Genomic DNA, 20201 nt, shown 5'->3' on the forward strand with positions numbered 1-20201 from the left:
TATACTTCAATAAAATAAATTTTTCAAAAAACAGGATATTATTTTGTACAATTCCATTTTATTCAAACTGTAATATATGGTTATGTATTATATAATTTCTAAAACTTTGGAAAAGAAAACATTTGTTCTCTAAGACCCTGGTTTGAAGAAAAGAGAAATGTATTTACCTCCATGTAAATACCAAGAAGTCTTCTCTTTTTACAAATGATTACTATATTCTCTGAACCAAAATTTGGGACAAATAGATTGGCAAAAAAATTGTGCAATTTCAGGGTCTGAAAGGCTAGATGTTAGATAGAGCTTGGGTGCTGAAACATTAGAACTCATGGGACCTAAATTTATAACAGCTGGGCATAATACTGTAACTTGTCCCTGACCTGGAAAATCTAGGTTATTAAATTATTAAGTAGTACAAGGCTTACATTCTCTATAATTTTGCAGCTTTCAGGATTGTACTGGGGGGTGGTCCCAGGAAATCCTCTTTTAGGGCTTGAGTTTCCTCCCAAAACAAGTACGACTTTGGAAGAAGACTTTCTCCCTTTAACCACTAAATTTTTCCCCATGTATTTAAAGCCTGGAGGTTGTAAATCTCAAAAAGGGCAATAGAACTTGAGGATAATTAAGCATGCTGAATATAGGTGCACCTGCTGTGTCTGGCAGGAAGGAACGGTCCTGGCTTTTGGTGGTGTACTTGGGGAGGTGTGGTAGGTCACCTGGCTGCCCGCTGTTGGCTACCCAGCTACTCTCACTAAAAGCCAGGACTCCTCCAGCAACCCCATAAATATGAGGGCTCCACGGCTTCTCTCCAGGACAACTGGCATAACAGGGTCTTGAGCTGGCCCAGACCACCGCTCCTGAACCTGCTCAAGAATTATAAGAATTACAGAAACTGCTCAAGGATTACAAGAACTGTAATTCTTCCTGACCAGGAGTGAAACAAGGCTTTGCACTGACCGGCCTGAGAGGTGTAACTCTGTTCTCCCCGACATGCTGGAGATGGGATGGATCCTCCCATCTCTTTTTCCTCAGGTCTGAAGTGAGGAGAATAATCTAGGCTTTCTTCTACTATGTATGTGGGCGTGGTCTCTCAGAAGAGGCCGACTCATTTAGAGGCAAAAGTACTTGCACCTGACTTAACCTTTCGACCTTGAAAATTCGTTTTTAAAGGAGCAACACTAAAATAAATGCTTAATTTATTACTTTTGTAAGTACAGCTCCAATCTCAGAACACACACATGTATACATATATACTCCGAACATACGTATACATTTATATATATATCTATATACACACATATATATATATATCTATATACACATATATTCTAGGACACAATTTGATCCTCATAGATTCATTCAGTGAATCAGAAACAGGCTCTGTGCATCCCTGGCCTCCTCAGTGCAAATCCAGGTAAAATTTTCACCTCTGCTCTTCACAAGTTTTCCAGTGTTTTGAACGCATGGAGTGTTTTCAAGAGCAGATTCAGAATCGACTAGCATTTACTGAGAGCCTCCGGGGTCCCAGGCTCTGTGCTGCTTTACGTATGTAGTGCCATTTAATCTTCACAGCAATAACAATCCACCTCTGAGGTGGGTATTATTTTCAGTTTGCGGATGAAGAAGGGCCTCTCAAGGGATACATCTTAGACTCACAAAAAGTGACAGGTTTTAAGTCAGGTCCTCTTACCAAGCCAGGGCCTCATTCCATGAGCCACACTGCCCCCTACAGGCCAGACCATAATAGTATGGGAACCAACGGGAAAAGTGGGCGTGGCAAGGAAAGAAGTCCCAGGCATATGGAATCAATTCAAACCAAATGGGACTAAGAATGTCCCCAAACAATCCAGAGATTTTTCTGGATTTATCTGCAGGGATATGCTAATGATTTTTTAAAAAGTATAAACCTAATGGTTTACAATAGACCATGCTATACTTTCTTTCCATGACATCTTATTAAACAAATTACAGGTTTCTTGAAGCTGGGAACTAAAACAATAAGTATTTGGTCACATGAAATTGATTAATAAAAAACACAAAGCATTTTCCAGTGTTGTCCTCTATTCAATAACTAATATTTTTATGGTTAAAAAAAGTTATTCTTTGCTTCTCACTTTGATACCCACAAGCTCCATTTCTTAATAACAGTTGCTATTCAAAATTACTATTTCTAAAACAAATTTTTCTGTTACCACATGACACACTGTGGTATAAGGGCACTTGATATGCAAATTGCTAACAAAACTTAATATTATCTTCCCTCCTGTTGCTCTTTAATTTGGCATTGAGCAGCTGAGGTTTGAGGTTTTAATCAAAGAGCATTGAATGAGGCAATTTATAAAATCAAATGAGGATTCTTTTTTCAATTATTCCATTCACTGTTTATACCTATTAAATTGTAAAATAGTCTTAGAAATGCATTAATGCATTGGTTATCTCTTTCACTGCTTGACCATATCTAAATGCAGGCTTACTTTCAAGTGGTACAATATAGTAGAATAGTGACCCATGCAGGCTCCGGCCCAAACAGTAACCCAGGGCAAGTTCTCTTTAACTCTCATTTTCATCATCTGTAAAATGGAGATAATAATAGTACCTCCTTCATATGGTCATAGAGAGGATTAAACGAAATAATCCATGGAAAACATTAGCGAAGCACCTGCCACATAACAAGTGCTCAGCTCTTATTAAGATGAATTTGAGAGCTCATACTGAAACATTACTGTTGCTATTTATTTCACGGCAAAAATATTCTAAGAACTACATTAACTATTATGCTTGGCCAAAAGAGAACAGGAGCATGCAAAAACATCATTCTCATCTCAGCACAGGGACTCCCCCAGATCAGGTTGCTGGCTTCTCATGCAGCACATGCCTGGGGCAGACAGCAAGGATGAGCAGTAATTGCAGTTATTATAGGCATGGGGGCGGGTGGAGCAGCTGGCAAGGCCCACGGGTTACGCAAGGGCAGACTGGCCTCCAACTGAGGCTGTGTCAGAAGTTAGTAGAGGGTTAGGACGAGACAGGCAGCTGATCAGATTCGAGAAGACAGACAATGGTCTAGGGCAGCAACCATGATAGATCAAGCCCAGAGAAAGAGGGCTGAAGTTCAACAAGCTGGAGGGGATCTAGTAGAAGTCAGGGACCTGGAGAATTGCCCAGGGATACACCTCACTGAGAGCATTTGACTTGGACTGAAGGCTTTTAACCCTGAAGTTCCAAAGGACTTTCTGATTATTAGAGGAAGCTCATCTCTTTATGACAGGCTTAGCCAAGGTGAGCCGGGGGTCATCCTTATCCCCTCCATAAACTTGAGGTCTGCTCATCTACTCATCACTGGGTCTGGCAGGCCAGTCAGGGTAGAGCAGAGTCACTCTCCTTTCATGGAGCTGCGACCAACGAAAGATGTAAGAATGAATCTTCTCGAAAGGCCTCAGCAAAGGGATAATCATGGGAGATAAAAACAACCTTAGCTAGTTACAGCAGCTCCAAACAACTAAGCATTAAGTTTTAAACAATTATGGCTTGGGTATGTTACCTGCCTGACAAATGAGAGGCTTGGGAATGTCCCAACATCTTGTACTTTCATATTTTATTTTGTACACTTAGTGTCACACCACTGCCATCATCAATACCAAAGTTGTTCTTATAATTGATAACCTTATTCGAATTCTGGGCAGGGTCTGCTTGCTTCCTGAAGCTAATTCCAGTAATGTTTTTTGAAATCCTGTTTTGATTCTCACTGTTTGTAGGCGATCAGGAGTAAGCCAGACTTCCACACATGGAATAGGCTCATTTTTGTCCCATGAGCACAGAGATAAAGCATGATGACGTGGTGGTGGAGCAGGGTGCCACTCCCAGTTCAGTCTGACACACCTTATGGGAAACCAGATTGCTGGGGACACTTGAGGGAGGAAATCTCCTCTATCAAGAAACCTCAGGGAACCTGGAGGCTAGGCTAAATTAAATAAGGTAAACTGTTAGCAAAGCTGTGCAATGATAAACATAAACGTGATGACCCATGAGGGGGAAGAACATGCATTTATGCACGAAAACACTTGAGGTGCTAGAATCATAGCTGTGTGGCAGCATAAATATAAAGCAAAGATAGATTCTTCCAGAATTTCAATAAGCCAAAAGGAATAACCGCCCTAAAGCAACACTAAAACGGTTAGATATCACTAGACAGTTGATGTTGTCCGGAATTAGGGCTGAGAAAGTACAAAGGCAGTAGTAAACCCAAACCTTCAACTCACGGGCACAGTGATTTCTGATACTCAATTTCCATCATTCAAATCCAGTCTTCAGAGTCATTTAATTTGTACCTTCTACTGACATTCACAGCGAGGGCATCCTAGACACTCAATTTTCACATTCTTTTTCACTCACAAATCACAAGTTAAATACAAACTTTACTAAACCCAGACATTTCCCAAAATGGTTCGTGAGCGCCCTCTAGTGATAGTGAGGCCAGTTAAGACAACTCATTGCCCCCCAAAATTGTCTCTATGAAGTGCAGATTCACTAAGGATTCAATTTCTGCTGTCAGCTAAAAATACATCTTCTGCCGTTGTTATTGGCACAGCCATAAGCTGAACTTACTGCTCTCTCTTCAGAATCCACAACTAGGTAAAGCCATGAATTAAAGAATATGCAACACAATCATCTGAAAACATTTCAAAGTAACCTTTGCTTGATCCCAACGTGAACGCATTATTTTGGCTGTTGGGAAGCCTTTTTCACAACCGAATAAACATGATTACAAAGTAGTCAAGGAAGATTTTTTTTTTTTAAATAATATACTTGTATAGTTCATTTCTCTTCCTAACTTCTTTCAGTACTCCAGTGACAATGGCAACTGATGACAATGGCTAAATCCACACAAATCTGCATTACAATTCCCTGATCATTTATTTCCTAACACATTTGGTGTTTTTTTTTTGAAAAGTAAAGGCTTCCACCAGATTCTTTCATTCCTCAGCCCTGTACTCCGGAGTTCTTAAACTGGTGGACCCGGGACAATTGTGGTCTGCACATATGGTCTATTTACATTTAAAATTTCTTACTGGTTGCCAAAATTTAAAAATCTGGATTTCTGGCATCTTATGAAGAAAGAAAATGACCTTTGGCAACATCTTTTCTGCTTCCCCACCTGAAAACATACTTGCAGGAGCCGAGAGGGGCTGCACCTTTAGGTGATGCCTTGGTTCAGTGAGCCAGTCACAACTCAACCCCCATCAGTCACATGGGTTACTTACCTGGCCCCAAAAGCCTTTGAGATGCAACCCCTGAATTCGTGACCCCTTTCAATTCTTCCCGTGAAGGTTCTCTTTAAAATCCTTATAATCAAGCTAAAAATCCTTATAACCAAGCTAATCTTCTATCCTGTTCTCACCACAAAACGCTACTGACACAGACTAAAAGGAACACGCTATTATAAAGAAAAGTAAAAAGATATTCTCCGTAATGGAGGACTGCCAACACACAAACTAGCAGTTTAGGTTGATTTCAAACGCAATCGATTCCCTCAGACTTGATTAAGTTCACTGTGCATTTATGAATCATGTCTTTGTTTTGAGAGGACAAAACCCTCACCATGGGCTCATGCATAGCAAACAAGCAACTTGTAGGTCTATCACAAACCACCTGCTCACATCCCAAGATTTCTTTCTTGGAACCAAAGCCCTGGAGACCAGGTGATTGGCCAACCAAGTCATGAAAAGGAGACATGCACTCACAGGTGTGCTGCTGTCCGAGAAGGTGTTCATGCTGACGGAGGTACTCAGCTTGTCTGAGGACACGGAAGGTGGGGATGGGCTCCTCTTCTCCAGGGGGTCCTGCCGCTGCAGGTACTCGCGCCACACTCGCTGAATGCTGCCAAAAAACAAACAAACAAAAAACAGCGCACACACCGTCACTCCCCAGCCACACACTCGGCAAAGCACAAGGAGTCTGAAGGAATTGGCTATGGGGACAGGGAAACTGACACACCTAGAACGTGACAAGGGAAATCAGAAGACCTGGACTGTCTATGTTACTGGTTCGACTTTTACAGACTTGCCTGAGCTCAATCAGTCTCCAAGAATCAACTTAGTCAGAAAAAGTCATCCATCAAAGTGAAACTAGTTTGCACATGTAAATGTACATGCTTTGATTTATGGGACACAAAATCTTTCAACTTCTCATCCTTTTTTCAAATGAGAATAATAAATAGGCTGACGTATCACTTATTCATTCACTCAATACATCATTGCTGAAGGACCATTCTGTGCCAGGGTCAGCGCTTTGCTCTGGACAGAGACTACAGGGCCGCTCTAGGGGGTGCCATTCACAAAGACCTCAAGGTGAGGGGTGTTCTGTGGTGTTAGACAGTGTAGTCTGCGTGGCCAAATGCAGTGGCCCTGCTCCGGGCACATGTCAGGTAAGAGCCCTACGGTCATGGATTTTACATACTGTGGAAGGAAACTGGTGTTGTATGATAAATAAAGAAAGAAATGGACAGAGAAGACAAAATATTTGAAAGTATTATGTACTATTCAGAAAATTAAAGTAACCCTCGATTAGGTGGCTTCTTGAGATTTCACCCAAGGAAGCTCTTTATTTCCTGTGATTATTATCCCAAAAGTGTCATCTTCTGATTTGGATAATAGAAACCTCTTCTTTGTGAAAGCTAAGTGATTTCTTTTTCCATTTGAACTAGCTAATAATCTTTAAGATTAAGATCTAGATTTCCACATGTAATCAGGGAACAGGATTCTATTTTCTCCTGGGGGTTAGCCCGACATGGAAGACCAACTGTCAGTATTCAGCTTTTTAGAATAGTTTTAAATGGTTTCGCTGATTCTATCACCATCTCTTTTTGACTTCTGGAAGCATCTGATCTTCTATAATTCTTCCACATACAACCAAAGTCACTAAAGGTGTTTCTGTATAAACAAACTGATTTATTATCATTTGGCTAGAACGATTCAAAGACCATCAGTTCTCAACAGTCAGAGGATAAAAAGAATACGTTAATGCTACCACATTATTGAATTTGTATGTGTTCCCTAATTTATTAAGGCTCTGTGAGTTATAATGCTCAAGGAAAAGCCCAGAAGCTACAGTGAAACAACCTTGGGATCAGAGGCCAATTTCCCTGAAACTATGAACCTTCAGCTTCTGGGGCCCTTACTGAGAGGCCAGAAGCTTCTTGCCTTGGGTCATATGTGGTCACTATTTTCTTATGCAATGTCTGCTCAAAATGCACCCTTATTTATTTATTTTCCTTTGGTTTAAAGATTTTAAACAGAATCTCAGAGAGGGTCCTGTAAGATTATGTGCCTGAATTTGGTAATCCCGTTGTTTCTTCTGGGATCCATTTTATTAAGGGAGTATCACATTTTGGCCAGCTGATTTCCACACCATCCAAAGTGCTTGAAGTGTTGGGCAACTCCCAGAGCCCTGCTGACAAGTTCTGCCACTTTACAGAACCTAAAGCCTGTAAACCTGCGCATAAGGGCTTAAAAACGTGTGACATTTTTTAAGTAATTTAAAAAATAGAAAATACTGACAACCCATAAGATACCCACAAGTTTACAGGACTACGGGTATTCCTCTCCCAGCCCCCCCTTTTTAAATTCCTTGATTATTCAGAAAATATAGAAAGAAAATGAAGTAGGCATTTGAGACATTACAATTTAGCTTGTTGAACACCAGGGGGCAGCGTGACACCTTTAAAAAACAACGATGCTGGGCAAAACCCAGGTAAGGTCTGCAAAGAATTTAAAGCATCCCCTTCCCCATCCTAGTTCTACGGAATCTGGAAAGTGACATATCAGTTTTCCTTAAGTCAGAGATTAAAAAGCCAATATTCTTTCCTTCCAAGTAGATGGATATCCTCTTCTTGTTTTAATTGACAAGAAAATGTGATAATATTAAATACGTTTAAAATGCGTATTAAAATCATCTAAGCCCACTCGCTGCCTTAATACAGAAGCTATGTTAATTTTTGGATATTTATCTTACTATCCTTGTCTACATATATGAAAACAATTTTACTTAGTTGAAAGCATACTACACTATATTTCATTCTTTTCTTAAATGTTGGGATCAAAAAAGAGAGGCCAGTCATGTCATACAAGGCTATTACTCTAAATTGCTACATTGTTTATTTTAATGGTGGAGCCATGCTACTCTCTGAATCATAGAAAAGTGTTTACATTACACAGGAACTCCCCTTTGATGACACTGATGTGATGTTCATAGGTTAAATTAGTCTAATATTAGCTCTCGGAATACCATCTCTAAATGCTATTTTACTGTACTAGGGAACTGAAACAAAACGTAGAAGCATTTGTCCTTCGGTCAAAGGGAATCATTTCTCATCTTCTCATCCTAGCTTTACCACAACTCCTACTCACCAGCCTCCTTTACGGCTGCAGAGGAAACCCTGAGCACCAACTACCTTGACATTTTTACTTCTGAAACTAAGCAGTGCCATCAATATAACGCTTTTAAAAGCTGGTCGCAGTAAGCGAACACATTTTGTGTGTTCCTACATTTTGAATTATAAATAAGGTATAGAAGTTTACTTCAAAAGAGATAATAGGGGGCTTCCGGGAAGATGGCGGAGGAGTAGGATGCGGAGATCGCCTTCCTCCCCACAGATACAAGAAATACATTTACACGTGGAACAACTCCTACAGAACACCTACTGAACGCTGGCAGAAGACCTCAGACCTCCCAAAAGGCAAGAAACTCCCAAAGAATAAACAGAGACAAAAGGTTAGAGGCAGGACCTGCACCAGTGGGAGGGAGCTGTGAAGGAGGAAAGATTTCCACACACTAGGAAGCCCCTTTGCGGGCGGGGACTGCGGGTGGCTGAGGGGGAAAGCCTCGGAGCCGCGGAGGAGAGCACAGCAACAGGGGTGCGAAAGGCAAAGCGGAGAGATTCCCTCACAGAGGATCGGTGCCGACCGGCACTCACCGGCTCGAGAGGCCTGTCTGCTCCCCCGCCGGGGCGGGCGGGGCTGGGAGTTGAGGTTCGGGCTTCGGTCGGAGCGCCGGGAGAGGACTGGGGTGGGCGGCGTGAACACAGCCGGCAGGGGGTTAGTGCGCCACGGCTGGCCGGGAGGGAGTCCGGAGAAGAGTCTGGACCTGCCGAAGAGGCAAGAGACTTTTCCTTCCCTCTTTGTTTCCTGGTGCGCGAGGAGAGGGGATTAAGCGCGCTGTTTAAAGCAGCTCCAGAGACGGGCGCGAGCCGCGGCTAACAGCGCGGACCCCAGAGACGGGCATGAGACGCTAAGGCTGCTGCTGCCGCCAGCAAGAAGCCTGTGTGCGAGCACAGGTCACTATCCACACCTCCCCTCCCGGGAGCCTCTGCAGCCCGCCACTGCCAGGGTCCCGGGATCCAGGGACAACTTCCCCGGGAGAACGCACAGCGCGCCTCAGGCTGGTGCAACGTCACCCCGGCCTCTGCCGCTGCAGGCCCGCCCCGCACGCAGTGCCCCTCCCTCCCCCTCGGCCTGAGTGAGCCAGAGCCCCCGAATCAGCGGCTCCTTTAACCCCGTCCTGTCTCAGCGAAAAACAGACACCCTCCGCCGACCTACAGGCAGAGGCAGGGCCAAATCCAAAGCTGAGCCCCTGGGAGCTGTGAGAACAAAGAAGAGGAACGGAAATCTCTCCCAGCAGCCTCAGAAGCAGAGGATTAAAGCTCCACAATCAACTTGATGTACCTGCATCTGTGGAATACATGAATAGACAACGAATCATCCCAAATTGAGGAGCCGTGTGGATGAAAGGCTGTTGGTGCTGCAGCCAGGAGTCAGTGCTGTGCCTCTGAGGTGGGAGAGCCAACTTCAGGACACTGGTCCACAAGAGACCTCCCAGCTCCACATAATATCAAACGGCGAATATCTCCCAGATATCTCCATCTCAACACCAGCACCCAGCTTCACTCAACGACCAGCAAGCTACAGTGCTGGACATCCTATGCCAAACAACTAGCAAGACAGGAACACAATCCCACCCATTAGCAGAGAGGCTGCCTAAAATCATAATAAGTCCACAGACACCCCAAAACACACCACCAGATGTGGACCTGCCCACCAGAAAGACAAGATCCACCCTCATCCACTTGAACACAGGCACTAGTCCCCTCCACCAGGAAGCCTACAGAACCCACTGTACCAACCTTAGCCACTGGGGACAGACACCAAAAACAACGGGAACTACGAACCTGAAGCCTGCAAAAAGGAGACCCCAAACACAGTAAGATAAGCAACATGAGAAGACAGAAACACACAGCAGATGAAGGAGCAAGATAAAAACCCACCAGACCTAACAAATTAAGAGGAAATAGGCAGTCTCCCTGAAAAAGAATTCAGAGTAATGATAGTAAAGATGATCCAAAATCTGGGAAATAGAATAGACAAAATGCAAGAAACATTTAACAAGGACCTAGAAGAACTAAAGAGGAAACAAACAATGATGAACAACACAATAAATGAAATTAAAAATACTCTAGATGGGATCAACAGCAGAAAAACTGAGGCAGAAGAATGGATAAGTGACCTGGAAGATAAAATAGTGGAAATAACTACTGCAGAGCAGAATAAAGAAACAAGAATGAAAAGAACTGAGGACAGTCTCAGAGACCTCTGGGACAACATTAAATGCACCAACATTCGAATTATAGGGGTTCCAGAAGAAGAAGAGAAAAAGAAAGGGACTGAGAAAATATTTGAAGAGATTATAGTTGAAAACTTCCCTAATATGGGAAAGGAAATAGTTAATCAAGTCCAGGAAGCACAGAGAGTCCCATACAGGATAAATCCAAGGAGAAACACACAAAGACACATATTAATCAAACTATCAAAAATTAAATACAAAGAAAACATATTAAAAGCAGCAAGGGAAAAACAGCAAATAACACACAAGGGAATCCCGATAAGGTTAACAGCTGATCTTTCAGCAGAAACTCTGCAAGCCAGAAGGGACTGGCAGGACATATTTAAAGTGATGAAGGAGAAAAACCTGCAACCAAGTTTACTCTACCCAGCAAGGATCTCATTCAGATTTGATGGAGAAATTAAAACCTTTACAGACAAGCAAAAGCTGAGAGAGTTCAGCACCACCAGACCAGCTCTACAACAACTGCTAAAGGAACTTCTCTAGGCAAGAAACACAAGAGAAGGAAAAGACCTACAATAACAAACCCAAAACAATTAAAAAAATGGGAATAGGAACATACATATCGATAATTACCTTAAATGTAAATGGACTAAATGCTCCCACCAAAAGACACAGATTGGCTGAATGGATACAAAAAGAAGACCCATATATTTGCTGTCTACAAGAGACCCACTTCAGACCTAGAGACACATACAGACTGAAAGTAAGGGGATGGAAAAAGATATTTCATGCAAATGGAAACCAAAACAAAGCTGGAGTAGCAATTCTCATATCAGACAAAATAGACTTTAAAATAAAGACTATTAGAAGAGACAAAGAAGGACACTACATAGTGATCAAGGGATCGATCCAAGAAGAAGATATAACAATTGTAAATATTTATGCACCCAACATAGGAGCACCTCAATACATAAGGCAAATACTAACAGCCATAAAAGGGGAAATCGACAGTAACACATTCATACTAGGGGACTTTAACACCCCACTTTCACCAATGGACAGATCATCCAAAATGAAAATAAATAAGGAAACACAAGCTTTAAATGATACATTAAACAAGATGGACTTCATTGATATTTATAGGACATTCCATCCAAAAACAACAGAATACACATTCTTCTCAAGTGCTCATGGAACATTCTCCAGGATAGATCATATCTTGGGTCACAAATCAAGCCTTGGTAAATTTAAGAAAATTGAAATTGTACCAAGTATCTTTTCCGACCACAACACTATGAGACTAGATATCAATTACAGGAAAAGATCTGTAAAAAATACAAACACATGGAGGCTAAACAATACACTATTTAATAACGAAGTGATCACTGAAGAAATCAAAGAGGAAATTAAAAAATACCTAGAAACAAATGACAATGCAGACACGACAACCCAAAATCTATGGGATGCAGCAAAACCAGTTCTAAGAGGGAAGTTTATAGCAATACAATCCGACCTTAAGAAACAGGAAACATCTCAAATAAACAACCTACACTTGCACCTAAAGCAATTAGAGAAAGAAGAACAAAAAACCCCCAAAGTTAGCAGAAGGAAAGAAATCATAAAGATCAGATCAGAAATAAATGAAAAAGAAATGAAGGAAACGATAGCAAAGATCAACAAAACTAAAAGCTGGTTCTTTGAGAAGATAAACAAAATTGATAAACCGTTAGCCAGACTCATCAAGAAAAAAAGGGAGAAGACTCAAATCAATAGAATTAGAAATGAAAACGGAGAAGTAACAACTGATACTGCAGAAATACAAAAGATCATGAGAGATTACTACAAGCAACTCTATGCCAATAAAATGGACAATCTGGAAGAAATGGACAAATTCTTAGAAATGCACAACCTGCCAAGACTGAATCAGGAAGAAATAGAAAATATGAACAGACCAATCACAGGCACTGACATTGAAACTGTGATTTAAAATCTTCCAACAAACAAAAGCCCAGGACCAGATGGCTTCACAGGCGAATTCTATCTAACATTTAGAGAACAGCTAACACCTGTCCTTCTCAAACTCTTCCAAAATATAGCAGAGGGAGGAACACTCCCAAACTCATTCTGCGAGGCCACCATCACCCTGATACCAAAACCAGACAAGGATGTCACAAAGAAAGAAAACTACAGGCCAGTACCACTGATGAACATAGATGCAAAAATCCTCAACAAAATACTAGCTAACAGAATCCAACAGCACATTAAATGGATCATACACCATGATCAAGTGGGGTTTATTCCAGGAATGCAAGGATTCTTCAATATACGCAAATCAATCAACGTGATACACCATATTAACAAATTGAAGGAGAAAAACCATATGATCATCTCAATAGATGCAGAGAAAGCTTTCGACAAAATTCAACATCCATTTATGATAAAAACCCCGCAGAAAGTAGGCATAGAGGGAACTTTCCTCAACATAATAAAGGCCATATATGACAAACCCACAGCCAACATCGTCCTCAATGGTGAAAAACTGAAACCATTTCCACTAAGATCAGGAACAAGACAAGGTTGCCCACTCTCACCACTCTTATTCAACATAGTTTTGGAAGTTTTAGCCACAGCAGTCAGAGAAGAAAATAAAAGGAATCCAAATCGGAAAAGAAGTAAAGCTGTCACTGTTTGCAGATGGCATGATACTATACATAGAGAATCCTAAAGATGCTACCAGAAAACTACTAGAGCTAATCAATGAATTTGGTAAAGTAGCAGGATACAAAATTAATGCACAGAAATCTCTGGTATTCCTATACACTAATGATGAAAAATCTGAAATGGAAATCAAGAAAACACTCCCATTTACCACTGCAACAAAAAGAATAAAATATCTAGGAATAAACCTACCTAAGTACACAAAAGACTTGTATGCAGAAAATTATAAGACACTGATGAAAGAAATTAAAGATGATACAGATAGATGGAGAGATATACCATGTTCTTGGATTGGAAGAATCAACATTGTGAAAATGACTCTACTACCCAAAGCAATCTACAGATTCAATGCAATCCCTATCAAACTACCACTGGCATTTTTCACAGAACTAGAACAAAAATTTTCACAATTTGTATGGAAACACAAAAGACCCCGAATAGCCAAAGCAATCTTGAGAACAAAAAACGGAGCTGGAGGAATCAGGCTCCCTGACTTCAGACTATACTACAAAGCTAGAGTAATCAAGACAGTATGGTACTGGCACAAAAACAGAAAGATAGATCAATGGAACAGGATAGAAAGCCCAGAGATAAACCCACGCACATATGGTCACAGGAGGCAGGAATGTACAGTGAAGAAAGGACAGCCTCTTCGATAAGTGGTGCTGGGAATACTGGGCAGGTATATGTAAAAGTACGAGATTAGATCACTCCCTAACACCATACACAAAAATAAGCTCAAAATGGATTAAAGCCCTAAATGTAAGGCCAGAAACTATCAAACTCTTAGAGGAGAACATAGGCAGGACACTCCATGACGTAAATCACAACAAGATCCTTTTTGACCCTCCTCCTACAGAAATGGAAATAAAAACAAAAATAAACAAATGGGATCTAATGAAACTTAAAAGCTTTTGCACAGCAAAGGAAACCATAAACAAGACAAAAAGACAACCCGCAGAATGGGAGAAAATATTTGCAAATGAAGCAACTGACAAAGGATTAATCTCCAAAATTTACAAGCAGCTCATGCAGCTTAATAACATAAAAACAAACAACCCAATCCAAAAATGGGCAGAAGACCTAAACAGACATTTCTCCAAAGAAGATATACAGATTGCCAACAAACACATGAAAGAATGCTCAACATCACTAATCATTAGAGAAATGCAAATCAAAACTACAATGAGATATCATCTCACACCAGTCAGAATGGCCAGCATCAAAAAATCTAGAAACAATAAATGCTGGAGAGGGTGTGGAGAAAAGGGAACCCTCTTGCACTGTTGGGGGGAATGTAAATTGATACAGCCACTATGGAGAACAGTATGGAGGTTCCTTAAAAAAGTACAAATAGAACTACCATATGACCCAGCAATCCCACTACTGGGCATGTACCCTGAGAAAACCATAATTCAAAAAGAGTCATGTACCAAAATGTTCATTGCAGCTCTATTTACAATAGCCCGGAGATGGAAACAACCTGAGTGTCCATCATCGGATGAATGGATAAAGAAGATGTGGCACATATATACAATGGAATATTGCTCAGCCATAAAAAGATCGAAATTGAGCTATTTGTAATGAGGTGGATAGACCTAGAGTCTGTCATACAGAGTGAAGTAAGTCAGAAAGAGAGAGACAAATACCGTATGCTAACACATATATATGGAATTTAAGAAAAAAAAAAACTGTCATGAAGAACCTAGGGGTAAGACAGGACTAAAGAGTGTGTCCTACTAGACCTACTAGAGAATGGACTTCAGGATATGGGGAGGGGAAAGGGTCAGGTGTGACAAAGCGAGAGAGAAGCATGGACATATATATACTACCAAACGTAAGGTAGATAGCTAGTGGGAAGCAGCCACATAGCACAGGGAGATCAGCTCAGTGCTTTGCGACCACCTGGAGGGGTGGGATAGGGAGGGTGGGAGGGAGGGAGACACAAGAGGGAAGAGATATGGGAACACATGTATATGTATAACTGATTCACTTTTTTATAAAGCAGAAACTAACACACCATTGTAAAGCAATTATACTCCAATAAAGATGTTAAAAAAAAAAAGAGATGATAAATACAGTTTTCAATTTCCTTGCCAGGTCAGCTCCAATGTATATTCTCTCATCTCAGGGATGGCATAATCGCCTGCCTCTGTCCTTTCGTTATATATCCTCATCAGTTGTATGGTGCGGTGGCTCCCTCCTGCACTCACAACTACTTGGGACTCACAGCTTGTGCCGTTCTGGTTGTCACTGGATGTCCTCACATAGAAGAGTAGAAGAGAGGGCTCTGTGAGAGCTGGCATGCTTAGAGGAGGTTTGAGGGAGTCCTGGTTACTTTAATTAGCTTTCAAGGATGGATGGGATTTAGATTGCTAGGGAGGAAGAGGAAAGACCTCTGGACAAAGGCATGGAAGGGAGGGTACCAGGCAGGATGCAGGACGGTCCCAGAAAAGAGGGGTACCGCATGAGGGTATGAAGACAGGAAGAGGATTCTGATGTCGCCCCGGGCCAAGCTGGGGGAAGACTGAGCAGTACCTGCCCCTCGTGAGGGGGAACCCCCATCCTGGCACAGTTGGTAGTTGCCAGACCTTCAACTTTTCAAAGACAGTCAGAAATCTGGATTCTTCTCTGAAAGTTACTAGTTCTTAAGTGTTACTAAATAATTGTTAAAGTTTCAAAATACATTATTACCCAAGTAAGCTGGATTTGAGGATGGGAAAAAAGGGTACCATCAAAGAGGACACAAGTCTGAGTATCTTGGGAAACAAAAGCTAATTACATATAGCTCTTTTTGTGTGTATTCTCCCACACAATCCTTACAAGTGGGCTATGGGAAAGGCTCTTTTATTATCATAGAGGTAGGTTTTGCCTGCCCACCATTAATTTCTCCTTCTTTTGGTTCCAGCACCCATTTTCCCTTGAGGACCCACCAACCCTCAACCAATGAGCTGTGGATGGGGCAGATCCTACCCCTCCACTGTAGAGAGCAGCCCGTGTGCTGGGGGCTGAACAACCGGACGGCAGGGACTGGTTCATGGATGCTCACATGGCTCAAGCCAGGCAATGAGAGGCTACAGAGAAAGAAGCCCCCTCCTGCACCTGGAGGTTTTCAGCTGGTAGGATGTAAGCCTAGAGCTGTCCATGATCACTTTGCAACAATGGTGGGAGAGAGCAATAATGTAGCGAGAGGAGCTTACAGAAGAAGAAGAAGACAAGAGATGCCTGATGACCTTGCTTGAAACACATTAGCCCCCCGGTGTTTCTGTTAGGTGTTCTAATAAAATCTCTTTTTATATACAAGCTAGTTTGAGTTGAGTTTCTGTTACTTGCAACCAACAGTCCTGGCCAAGTTCTGGGGGACAAGATGAGAACTGACTGATATAACACTTGAACCAGTTTCCCCTGTCTCCCCATAACATTGTATTCCCTCCTCATGGTTTGGCAAAAGAGAGAAATGAAGCAGGAGCAAGATGATGGGTTTGGCTTGTCACATAGTGACTTTGAGTAGGTAAGTAGAACCTACTATTTGTTTAAGCCTCTGTTAGTTAAATTCTCTACATGCAGTGTCTGCCCCAACCCTGTATCTTGATACAGACCTGCCCAAATGCCAGGAAAAGGTCCCTGAAAGCACTAGGCAGGTTTTCCACAGCATTTGCCCGTATCTCTAGGCTGCTTCCCCTCCCCCCAGTTTCTGCCCAGTTTGTAAGTCCTGGCTTCAGCTCCCTACTTTGACTGTTGGTACTTCCTAAGCATCACAGAGCTATGCTCTGCTGGATCTTCCTGCAGGTTTCTTCACCAACACCTATGACCACCTTGACTTTCAACAACACCCAACTCCCACACAGATGGAAATTTGGGCCACTTGGGTCTTGGCTCTATAATGCTCTTTTCTTTGTGAAGACTGAGAAAGCACTTCAGAAATAAGGCAAACAGAGTTGACTGAGTCTATGAGTGAGAACAGTAGCTCTGGGAGGTATTAACCACTCAAAAACAAGAGTTATCAGATTAGCCCGGTCCAGATACCTCTCTTCCAATGAGTCCTATTCCTCCACTAGATTGTGAAGCCCTTGAGGGCAGTGACCATGTGTATAGTGACCATCACATCTGTACAGTTCTAGGAATATGGTAAGTTGGTGATCAACAGATATATTCTCCAAAGACTGTGTCCCAGAAATAGCTCAGTAAATGCTCAAAGCAGAAAAAGTTTTACCTCATGAGGAAGTGTGGTTATAAACAAGTGTGTTTACTGAATTCTTCAGCTCTTTGACTTCGGTTTGGTACTTCCTTATATTTTCTATCTCTCTGTTGAAGTTCTCATTGTATTCATTCATTCTTCTGAGTTCAGTGAGCATATTTATGACCATTACTCTGAACCCTTTATCAGGTAATTTACTTATCTCCATTTCATTGAGGTTTCTTCCTGAGGTTTTATCTTGTTCTTTCATTTGGAACATATTCCTCTGTTTCTTTACTTTGCTTGGTTCTCTGTGTTGGTTTCTATGCATTAGATGAAACAGCCAGCTCTCCCCGTCTTGAAGGGTTGGCCTTGTGCAGGAGACAAACCTTATCATTCAACCTTGCCCCAGCTCTTGCTTGTCTCTCAAACCTCTGCTTATCCAAGCAACCCTTTTTATTTTTAATAACTCCCAGTAGGTAAGGGTGTGCCAAGACCAGTCAGTGTCACAAAGGGGAGGATCTCAGTCAGCACCTAGATCTGGACTGATTGGAAGCCAGACCCTCAGGCAGCAGCTTTCAAAAAATACAAATTTATACAGTCTTGTGGGACCACAGGCACAAGCCCTGCTGGCCTCCAGAACCAGAAGGAGATCAAGCGGGTAATATCTCCTGGGTCGCAGCCACAATGAACAGGGCACCAGAGGTAAAAACTGGGGTACCGGACACATAGGAGAGCTCCTCTCCAAGAGACGCTGAAGCTCTGAAGTACGGCAGAGGGAGAGCTTGAAGATAGTGCCCACCCTCCGAGGTCTCAGGCAAGGTTTACAGTCAGCCCTTAGATGTGTATTTAATGAGAAGCCTGCCCCTTTCACATCAAGACTGAGCTCCGGGGTCTCCTGCCTCTTGCTGTGCCCTGGGAGTGGTAGATATTTAAGAACACTTTCTCCAGGGACTTCCCTGGTGGTCCAGTGGTTAGGACTTTGCCTTCCAATGCAGGGGTGTGGGTTCGATCCCTGGTTGGGGAACTAAGATCCCACACGCCTTGCGGCCAAAAAACCAGAACATAAAACAGAAGTAGGGCTTCCCTGGTGATGCAGTGGTTGAGAGTCCGCCTGCCAATGCAGGGGACACGGGTTTGTGCCCCGGTCCGGGAAGATCCCACATGCCGCGGAGCGGCTGGACCCGTGAGCCATGGCCGCTGAGCCTGCGCATCCGGAGCCTGTGCTCCGCAACAGGAGAGGCCACAACAGTGAGAGGCCCGCGTACAGCAAAAAAAAAACAAACAAAAAAAAAACGAAGCAATATTGTAACAAATTCAATAAAGGCTTTAAAAATGGTCCACATCAAAAAAGTCTTTAAAAAAAAAAAAAAAGAACACTTTCTCCGTTGGTTATAGTCCATATCCTACCCCTCCAATGTCGAGAGTAGCCTGTGTGCTGGGGCTGCCCAGCTTTAAAATTAGCAAATGAATTTCTTTCACATAAAGTCTGGGCACTTTTTAAAGGGCTGCGTCTCTGCTGAGCCCTGGAGTGGGTGAATCTGCATGCGGGCCCTTTAAGAGATGCTCCTTAGTTCACCACAGCCTCTAGGATCTCAGGGGCACAAGCCCCATTGGTCTTCAAAGCCAAACGTTTTGGGGGCTCATCTCTCAGGTTCCAGTCATGAAAGCTGGGGTGCTCAATGTGGGGTATAATTCTTTTGATCCTCAGAGAGAAGCTCCGGGTTTTCAGTTCCCTCCCCAATGTGCGTCTTCACACCGGGGATGGGGCTCATGGAGAGCTTGTGTCTTGGCCTTTCCTACCCACTTTGATGTGGTTTTCCTCGTTTGCCCAATGTGAAGGGGTCACTCCACCAGTTTTTCGGGGTGTTTTTGTTTTGTTTTGTTTTGTTCAGAGGGAATTGTTCCACAGGTAGCTGTAGATTCAGTGTGTCTGTGGGAAGAAATGGTTCAGGATCTTTTTATGTTGTCATCTTGAACCGGAACCTCCCAGAAACTAAATGTGTTTAGAGTGATATAGATTCTTGCTCAGTTTCACTCTCAATAGCTGTGGCCTTGGGAAAAATACTAAAATGTAGTGGCCTGCATTTTGCTTATGCACAAAATGGGAACAACAGTAACTTCTTTGTAATTCTTGCAAGGAGTCAAGGATACGGTGTTTAAGTCACTTAGCCCCAAACTTGACAAATAGAGGTCCTAGATAAATCATTGTAATTACTTAAGAAAATCAAACACTTTCAAATATTTTTAAGTAATACGTGCAAATCGTATACATTGATATGATATGTTGGATTCCTGAGGATCTTTACTGGCAATATTTTATTAGCCCAATTTGATGTAAAAATATGTTTAGAAAAGGTACAACTGCATGGAAAAGACACACTGGACTGAATGTTTTTCTTGGATTTTCTCGTTGAAAGCTCACTACAATCCTTTAAGACATGGTTACCATTCTCATTTTACAGAGGAGTGAAACTAAGGCCCAGAGAGGTAAGCAGTGCTCCCAAGGTCACACAGCAGGTAAGGAACAGAGCTGGTATTTGAACCTCGGGTGATCTAACTCCAAAGTCTGTGTTCTAAACCACTCTTCTCTCATATCTTCATTTAATTAAACTTTTGACTAAAGTTGATAGGCATTACTCTCAAACCAATGTAATTAAACAAGCTTTTTTTTTTTTTTTTTTTTTTTTTTTTT

At 42.1% G+C, this 20201-nt stretch overlaps 1 protein-coding gene across 1 annotated transcript in view; it reads right to left on the minus strand.

Moving 5' to 3' along the window:
* IQCJ (IQ motif containing J) overlaps positions 1–20201 on the minus strand; it is a 213505-nt gene that overhangs the window by 1354 nt on the left and 191950 nt on the right. The window contains exons 4-5 of the mRNA XM_027124468.1: positions 5736–5871; positions 736–860 (exon numbers count right to left, since the gene is read on the minus strand). Of these exons, the coding sequence (XP_026980269.1) occupies positions 736–860; positions 5736–5871 (261 nt within the window). The remainder of the gene's footprint in view (positions 1–735; positions 861–5735; positions 5872–20201) is intronic.

This window comes from Aethalodelphis obliquidens, unplaced genomic scaffold, assembly GCF_003676395.1.
Source record: "Aethalodelphis obliquidens isolate GAN/ISIS:26980383/991018 unplaced genomic scaffold, ASM367639v1 scaffold1, whole genome shotgun sequence".
Taxonomy (NCBI): domain Eukaryota; kingdom Metazoa; phylum Chordata; class Mammalia; order Artiodactyla; family Delphinidae; genus Aethalodelphis; species Aethalodelphis obliquidens.